This window comes from Maniola hyperantus, chromosome 17 (assembly GCF_902806685.2).
Source record: "Maniola hyperantus chromosome 17, iAphHyp1.2, whole genome shotgun sequence".
NCBI classification, from domain to species: Eukaryota; Metazoa; Arthropoda; class Insecta; order Lepidoptera; family Nymphalidae; genus Maniola; species Maniola hyperantus.
This window is the reverse complement of record NC_048552.1, coordinates 7,502,757-7,511,696: the sequence shown is the minus strand read 5'-3', so window position 1 is coordinate 7,511,696 and position 8,940 is coordinate 7,502,757. Positions and strand designations below refer to the sequence as shown.

Here is an 8,940-nt window from a genome sequence, read left to right as displayed (position 1 = left end):
TTAAAAGTCAGCGTACATTACACATAAACGTGTTTTATAGTAGGGTTTATTTTAATAACCCGAGTACCGAGTTGAATGTCGCTAATAAACTCTGCATATAATTTTCTTCAGTTTAAAATTTTACAGCGGCGAGTCTCGTAAACTGATAAGTACTGCAATTTATCTTGTTTTGTACGGAGATAAGTTAGAATTTAAAACTTTCCTTTCATATTCGTGTTTCGAAGGCTCAGTGTTTTCGCGACGGGAAAGTTTTTATACTCCTACTTAAAACGAATAAAAAAGCAAATAATCTAGAGAAAATTTCGTTGAGGATAATACTTAAGTGGGTGCATTATGCAAAGTGCCGAGCGGGGTAGGTTAAATAGACTTTCTAACTATGGATTGATCACGATCTAGATCTAAATGGAGACTTTAAATGGTTTAAGAACTTTCATCGTTAAGATCGCTTGAGATTCACTGCATCGACGACCCACGATGACGATAGGATAGTTTTAAGTTGACTTAGAGGTCCGCGTTATTCTCGAGTTAACTAACAAAAACAATGATATTGGAAATACACAGATGTGTCCAAAATAATAAGTTCTTATTATAAATGGACGGAAACCAGGCTAACAGCAATGTATGAGAATTTTCGCGGCTTTTTTAAAACTAAATAGACATGCGCTTGACTGCAATCACACCAAATAGTAAATGATGATGCAGTCTAAGGTGGAGCTTGCCTGCATAGAAGTTGCCTATTCACTCTTAGTTTGAAGGTCCCAATATCGTAAATGACGAGAAAACGGAAGCAAATTTAATAACCAGGAGGTTTCAAATTATGCCTGCAACTTTACGATTTTTCGGGCCAAAAAGTAGGTACGTAGCCTATGTCCGTACATGGGTTTCAAGTCATCTCTACTTATCAAATAGATGATGCCCATAGATTTAAGTTTTTTGAAAATTCCGTGGGAATTCGTTGATTTTTTCAAACGGGACACAAAGATTGTGTCCATCACTAGGATGCAAAAGGTATCTCTGTACGTCAAAATGGGATTTTACAGATGGGCATATGTTACCACAGCAGTCCTATGATAGACAGAGATCAAATTTTTCGTATTTTTGGTGTAATTAGTAATTAGGTACCTAGGTACGTATACTTAGTTAACTAAATAAGTGTTTTCTGAAACTGAAACAGAGTTTAATTACCTAGTTTAACGATAAAACACACGTTCGGACCAAAAATAAAACGACTCCCGGTCCCGCAAACCTACATAATATACTTAATTCAAACTATTAAAATAATTGTTCCGTGGTCTCAGTTGCCTCTGGGCGTGCGAGGTCTGGTTACAGCGGAATAAAAGTTTTAAAACGTTACAGTGAACAGCGCGGCCGGATAATAAAAGTTTCAGCCCCAGGACTGCTCTTATAAAATGTTTTGGGGAAACAGAAACGCTGCGTTTTATAGGTATTTTGATGGCACTTTATCAAGTGCCCTTTGTCAGTTTATGAGTTTTATGATTACTTAACCTTATTATTCTTCTCATTTCTAATGTTAGCTTAATCTACCTACGTTTTAAAGCAGGCATGAATGAAATGACCCGTAAAATTATATCCCTATCACTTAATTTATTATTAGGAGTATGAAGACTATGTAGTACCGAGCTCCAGGCCCAAAAAAGTTATACCTAGGATTTTTCGGACAAGAAATTCGCAGTAGCAGCTCGGAGTTGAAAGTAGGTAGAGTTACATTGCTGAGCCTCTGAGAGCACATACATCCGTTGGTCCTGCGCCAGATCTCTCTCTGGTCGTGTCGGATTGCCAACCCATCCGATTAAGAGTGAGGGAATAGAGAGTTTCGCGTTGAGATTTATTGCTTTGGCCGAAGAATACAATATGTAATAATTTCAGGATTATGATGAAGCTGAAATCAGAGGTTTAAAAAAATATTGTATTGGGAGTAACATAACTAGTGCGCGCAAAACAAGTAGGTCGTTTAATCGTAGGCGTATGACTGGGCATTGTACAAAACTGGATCTCAGTCGGGCTTATGTATTTAAATCCTGTCTATAACCCGCAGACCCCCATGCTGCAACTTCAGATTGGACTACTTATTCACTGTCCCTACGAGTACGTACTAAATGAAATACCACTTTGCCACTGTCTACTTTATTCAAAATAGGTACCTACCTACTTACAGATTAGGTCAGTACAGTACGCGGCCGAAAGTAATGTACCTACATCGGCCTTTAGAATTACATTTCGGCTTTGTAGAGTGTTGTCTCTGTCACTCAAGCGTTGTCTCTGTCGTTGAGACAAAACGCTATATGGCGTTTTGTCGGTCTCAACGACAGAGACAACACTCTACAAATCTGCCATCTCCTTCTAAAGGTCGATGTACATTACTTTCGGCCGCGTACTGTAAGCATATTTTATTGCCAACATTTCGAAAATTGCTTCAGTACATGTCCGTAATGTGTTGGATCAGGTTGTGGGCCGGATTGATTCATCGTTTCCCTCATAAGAGAATTATGAAGCCTGTATTCGCCTGATTGATTCATGTGATCACTATCACCCAATCTCCAACCGTAGACACTATTGCTGGTTTGGCAAGAATAGTATCGTTCCTCGGGAAGCTTTTTATTCCTAACATTCAGGTACTTTTGACGTCCTAGTGGCACCTCTTCAAATAATATCTTTCTTACATTTGGATCTACTGGTTGCATTTTGGCCTTTGGCGTCACATCGAAACCAGTTTCTACAGATCCTGTTTTGGTACGAAATGGTATTGACTTATCAATTTGCATTTTGGTTAGACGGTTCACTTTGGTAACTTTATGATGTTGACTCAGGATTGGTATTATCGGTTCAATAAGCGCCCTTGCAATGTCTTCTGTATGATATCCTTTATGTTTTTCGGTAAGTGTAGCTGTTTTTATTATGTTATCCTTGTTTCTAACAAACCAAGAGATACAGTTTTCATTTTCTTTATCATATCTCTCCTTCAAATATGTAATAACTTTTGGAAGGCTGTAGTCAAGTGGCATTTTTACTTAATTTTATAAAAATACTTAACACTTACTTAACTATAACTGCGCAAAATTACATGAAGATTTGCTTAAATCTAAAATGAAGCCCACTTAATCTATAGAAAATTAGAATAGTATGGCAGTTGTATGTTTATTCAAAAACTTTGAAAGTTTTTTGAAAGGCATTTTTTCATCAATGTCACTGAAACTTTTTAAAAAAAGCTTTTTTATTCCATGTATAATAAATACCTACTATGGAAATAACAAAAGATATGCATACAGTCCGTAGGGTCCGTTCACTATAACTTTTCCCCTGACGTCATGTTGGCACCATTGCTTTGTTTGCTTTATTCCTTAGAGGTTAGGGTTTATTATTGTGTAATTTGCAATGGTGCCAAATATAACGTAAGGGGAAAAGTTATAGTGAACCATAGTGAACGAACTGTACCAAATAGCTATAGGTAGGTACCCAAATATTTATATATTACCTGCCTCACGTTTTATACGATTTGAGAGATCGTCAGGTAGGTACCTACTTAGTGACCTTATTTAAACATGTATCAGCCTGTTATTTCTTTAAATTTCATTATATATAAGAATCAGTGTACATTTGTGCACTTATAATACTTGATACAAATTAATTGCGCACACAATTGACTTACCTACTAGTATAGGTACATACCTTACTTTACTTTCAAGAATACCTATGGAAAATAAGGTTCTTACGTACAATTTTACGCAAATTAGGTCAATACATGGTCAATAGACCTGAAGAAGTCACATTGTCAATCACAAACTTACGCATAAATAGGTGTAATCGTATTATCATATTAAACAATAGTAAGTACCTGTCGTATTTGTAATTATATCCATTCAATTTGTTAACCTCGGTCTATTTCCTCGCAACCTAGAAGCATTTGTGACATCACTCTGATTTCGTAGTCGGAAAGTGCACTGGTGTTCCATCGCCTAGTCTATCTGCCATCGAGTTGATCATTTCAGGAGTAGCTTCGCGGAGGTCATACGCCCAGCCGATTTTGTTGAAGAACCGAATGAAAACTGTGCCCCAATTGAAGAAATCAAAATGCTCGGCCGCCTTGTAGTCAAAGGGGAAGGCGTGATGGTAGTTGTGCCACCCTTCTCCCAAAGTACAGGTTGCTACAAAACGATTTTCTTTTGGCACGATGTTTCTGAAACAATGTTTTATTAATTACTAGATGATGCCCGCGACTTCGTCCGCGTGGATTTCTGTTTTTGAAAATCCCGTGGGAACTCTTTGATTTTCCGGGATAAAAAGTAGCCTATGTCCTTCCCCGGGATGCAAGCCATCTCTGTACCAAATTTCGTCAAAATCGGTTGAACGGTTGGGCCGTGAAAGGCTAGCAGACAGACAGACAGACAGACATACTTTTGCATTTATAATATTAAGTATGGATTTATTAATGCTAACCTTTCATAATATTCTTTCCGACCATGTCAATGACTTTTTGAAATCACTGTACCTACCTACTGCTCTAGTGCACTTCTGTAATCTCTATCAGTCTAGACCCATCGTTGTTTCCTTTAATGTAGGCAGATATCTAAGATCAATAATACCTATAGTTCAATTCAAATTTCAATCAATTCTCATTAGGTGCACCTAAAACTTACCTATATGGTTTCGGGATGGACTGAAATAAAAAAGGTCGTACTTTCAAATCCTACCCTTTTGACTTCTTTCGTAACCATCTCGAATAGCTTTACGCTTAGTTCGAGAGGAAAGTCATCTTTGTTTCACGACTAAAACTAAACTCACACATACTTTTTGGCATTTTACATGGCAAAGTCGAAGGCTTATTAACCGCTAGAAACGTCCACTGCTGTACCTAGATCTCTTCCAAAGACTTCCACATGTCCTGCGGTTTTGCTTCGCGGCCTGGATCCAGCAGCTTCCTGCGACTCGTTAGGTGTCGTCGTTAAAAAAGTAGGTACCTAGGTATGACTGAAGAATTTTTTTACAAAACTTCTGAATAATTCTCACTTGTTATAAGGCCTGTATCCATAAATATGCGCAAGACTGTTGACTGTCAGTTCACTGTGGAACATGCTGAGGAACCGGATGAAGAATTGCCACGCCACAGCACATCGCCAGTTCTCCCCCAACAGGACGACATTAATAAGGAGCGGTAGAGCGTAACAGAACAGTAATTTGATATAGACGAAATTTCTGCAAGGGAAAACAAACAAATAATTCATTAGAATAAATTAAGGAAGGCGGCACAGTTTTATTTGAAAGATGTCTATGGAAATATTAAGTGGTTAGTTAAATACTTCGATCCCTGAACGCTAAACGTAGAAGCTTCATGTTTTATAGAAACGCAGCCTTAGCGCATCAGGCTTTTTAAAAATTCCGTGGGAACTCTTTGATTTTCCGGGATAAAAGCCTAGGCCACTCTGGGGTCTTTATCTATACCCATGCAAAAATCACGTCAACCCGTTGCACCGTGGCGACGTGTTGAAGGACAAACCAACAAATCAACAAACAAACACACTTTCGCATTTATAATAAGGGTACTGATTTTAATTTTAATCACAGAATATGGTTTCAAAAATCGCTGCACCTTGGCCCTTGGCTTGGTATGTTAATTATTCTTGGAATGGTTTGCCTAAGGTAAATAGGCCACTGTAGTTTCGAGGAGAGTTAAGTAGAAAGATAAAAACTTACTTGTTAAAATATCTCAGCACCGGGTCGTTGGTGATATCAGACATGTCCATTTGCTTCCCGTGCTGAAGCACTTGGTCGTTTTTCTTCAGCATCAACCAGCCAATGTGGGAGAAGAACAGGCCTCGGTTTGCGTTGTGAGGGTCTGCGTCCGTGTCGCTGTACTTGTGGTGTACACGGTGGTCACGAACCCATTGCTCTAAGGAATTCTGATAAAAGAGCGCTATATTTGGTACCTACCTAGTATAAGAACTACGTTTGTAAACTTAAGTTCAGGACTACCTTACCCGCCCCGCGGGGTGATTACGTATCTCGCGACAGGCGTAAATTTCGCCATCATTGCTGCAGTTGGTCAAACATCACACGTCACATCGGCTAGAAAGAGACAGCAACAGCCAAAAAGCAAAATAAGAAGAAGAAAAGAGACAGCAAATGAACTGTCGCATTGCTACTGCTGTCGCGTTGCTGGCGCTACTGCAACGTGATCACCCCGCCGGTTTTATTCGGATGGAATTTATTAAAATCTCTTCTCAGTGAGAGCCTATGTAATAAGTAAAATCTATATGCAAAACTTCAAGATTCAGACCCAACGATAAACCTATAAAACCCTCTTCTTTCGGACTACCCCCTATAATTGTTATAGCTGAATTCAAAACTAGATTATTATCGGCCTGTCTTTCAGCGGCTTAACCGTGAAAAGGTACCTAGCAAACAGATACCAAATAGAAGGATATAATTTCACATTTATAATTATAATAACTAGCTGATGCCCGCGACTTCGTCCGCGTGGATTTAGGTTTTTTGAAATCGTGGGAAATCTTTGGTTGTTCGGGATAAAAAGTAGCCTATGTGACTCTCCAGGTGTTTAACTATACCCATGCAAAAATAGCTGATGCCCACGACTTCGTTCGCGTGGATTTAGGTTTTTAAAAATGAAAAAAAAAATTAAGAGTGACATCTTATAACCCGATTGCCATCTCTCGACCTGTCGCGAACCTACAGAGCGACCTACAGAGTTGTAGGTAGGCCGCATTTATAATATTAGTCTGCATTAAAATAAAAAAACTTTAAAATGTAAGAAAAGGTAACTAACTTGACCGCTCGAAGCGAAACACATGAGCAGGAACAGTTTCAATGGTAATGTTGCTTTGTACGCTTTGTGTGTCCACAGTCGGTGCGCTCCACCCGTGATACCGAAGCCAGTGGCTACGTACATTATTAAAGCTGAAAAATAAACTGTAGGTTGTAGGTAGCTTCCTAGGTACCGTCCCTTACTCTCCCTGCGCTGTAGTTATTCGTCAGAATCGTTCAGAATTTTTAAGACGTTCATCCATCCATTTACCTACCGGGGTCCGCGCTGCTTAACCACTGCGCTGTCATAAAAGTCACACGTCCATCAAAAAGTTCCTATCCTCAAAGGTTATAGAAATCGCTCAAAAAAAGACAACGAGCATTTAGACAAAAAATCTTTTTGGCGACCTTCTTACTGTACCTAGGTAGGTAGTATGGCACAGCAGGGTGCGTTTTGACAGGTATCAATGGAAAGTCCTGAGTACTCCTGAGCTGCTGGTTCGGCTGGGCAGATTTTAGTTTCACAAATCAACTAAACGGCTAAAATCGCTAAAATAATCAATCTATCTGTCCCTAACCTTTCCATAAGTTACTTATAGCAACGTATTATTTTTGAATGAAACTATGGTGTTAAGTAACTGGCTGACAGATTACAGATAGATTATTATAAACCAACTAATTCCCGCGACTTCATCCGCGTGGACTACACAAATTTCAAACCCCTATTTTACCCCCTTAGGGGTTGAGTTTTCAAAAATCGTTTCTTAGCGGATGTCTGCGTCATAGTAGCAATCTGCATGCCAAGTTTCAGCCCGATCCATCCAGTAGTTTGAGCTGTGCGTTGATAGATCAGTCAGTCAGTCACCTTTTCCTTTTATATATTTAGAAGATTCCGTATTCCGGTAAATTGACTCGTATCTATTCAGGCGGGGGCTTGAGCCGTATAGAAATCTATAAGGGGTTGGGTTTTTATAAAATACTATACGTACATAACATATCTTTTTCAGGTTAGCATGCTTTTGTACCTAGACTAATTCATCATTTACCATCAGATGAGACCGCAGCCAACTTGTCATGAAATAAAATAACTTTTTATTTTTATTTTTATTTTTATTCAGGTACAAGTTAGCAATCTCACCAGGTGGTAAGCGATGATGCCGTCTAAGATGGAAGCGGGCTAACCTGTAAGGGATATGACAGTTTGTATTAAACCCATACGCCTTTGGTTTCTACACGGCATCGTACCGGAACGCTTAATCGCTTGGCAGCACCGCTTTGCCGGTAGGGTGGTAACTAGCCACGGCCGAAGCCTCCCACCAGAAACTTACCAAAAACCAGAGTTTGCCATTTAACAGGAAAAGTGTAGTAATAACACCAGTAGATGCCGAACACATGGTATAGGGTTATAGCGATTGCACTTGTCCATTTTATAGGGTTCTGAAAACTTAAATTCTTTTCAAACGCCCGAAAAATTTCACCAACTGACGGCAAAGGTTTAACTTTAACTTTTTCCATAGCCACTATTTTCGTAACGCTATCCGAATATCATGCGGCTTGTACGAATAATGTTCGTTATCTGAATATCGAAAAGCTTGTACCCCGATATTGTATTGTTAAACTATTCATGTAACAATTTCGAAACTTCATTCCTGATCATTGTTCGTATTGCCCTAGTTACACGATCGATTTAGAGGTCCGTAATCGATGACAAAAATATAGTACGCGGCAGAAAATGTACATCGACCTTTAGAAAGAGACTAGATTATGCTCGCGACTTCGTCCGGGTGGCCTACACAAATTTCAAACCTATTTCACCCCTTTAGGGGTTGAATTTTGAAAAAGCCTTTCTTAGCGGATGTCTCCGTCAAAATAGCTACCTGCATGCCAAATTTCAGCACAATCCGTCCAAGTTTGAGCTGTGCGTTGATATAGATCAGTCAGTCAGTCACCTTTTACTTTTATATATTTAGATAGCGGTTTTGTAGAGCATTGTCTCTGTCATTTCGACCGACAAAACGTCACATAGGTATGAGTGACAGAGACAACGCTCTACGTTGCCGAAATCCCATTCTAAAGGTCGATGTACATTATTTTCTGTGGCGTACTGTATTTAAATTGAAACGTTAATTCTTAAGTTAAATTTTGTACCTTTAACTCAAATTT

The 8,940-nt window shown here is 39.0% G+C and overlaps 1 protein-coding gene across 2 annotated transcripts; it reads right to left on the bottom strand.

The window, feature by feature from the left end:
* Positions 1–2,225: 2,225 nt before the first annotated feature.
* On the bottom strand, positions 2,226–8,696 carry LOC117990145 (acyl-CoA Delta(11) desaturase-like). 2 transcript variants are annotated; one of them, XR_011237734.1, is made up of 6 exons: positions 8,106–8,696; positions 6,800–6,930; positions 5,710–5,915; positions 5,026–5,211; positions 3,854–4,195; positions 2,226–2,931 (listed from the first exon to the last, which is right to left on the bottom strand). XR_011237734.1 is itself a non-coding variant. In XM_034977600.2 (5 exons), the coding sequence occupies exons 1-5, from the start codon at positions 8,290–8,292 to the stop codon at positions 3,931–3,933; spliced, it is 975 nt and encodes a 324-aa protein (XP_034833491.1). In that variant the 5' UTR covers positions 8,293–8,696; the 3' UTR covers positions 2,226–3,930. The 2 variants fall into 2 exon arrangements, 1 of the variants encoding a protein (XP_034833491.1); XM_034977600.2 differs by having other exon boundaries at positions 2,226–4,195.
* Between the last annotated feature and the right edge of the window lie 244 nt (positions 8,697–8,940).

Coding starts and splice junctions, on each gene's coding strand:
- LOC117990145 (XM_034977600.2), bottom strand. CDS start 8,292: ATGGAAAAAGTTAAAGTTAAACCTTTGCCGTCAGTTGGTGAAATTTTT. Junction 6,931..8,105: donor ATGGCAAACTCTGGTTTTTG/GTAAGTTTCTGG, acceptor TTTATTTTTCAG/CTTTAATAATGTACGTAGCC. Junction 5,916..6,799: donor GTTTCGCTTCGAGCGGTCAA/GTTAGTTACCTT, acceptor CTCTTTTATCAG/AATTCCTTAGAGCAATGGGT.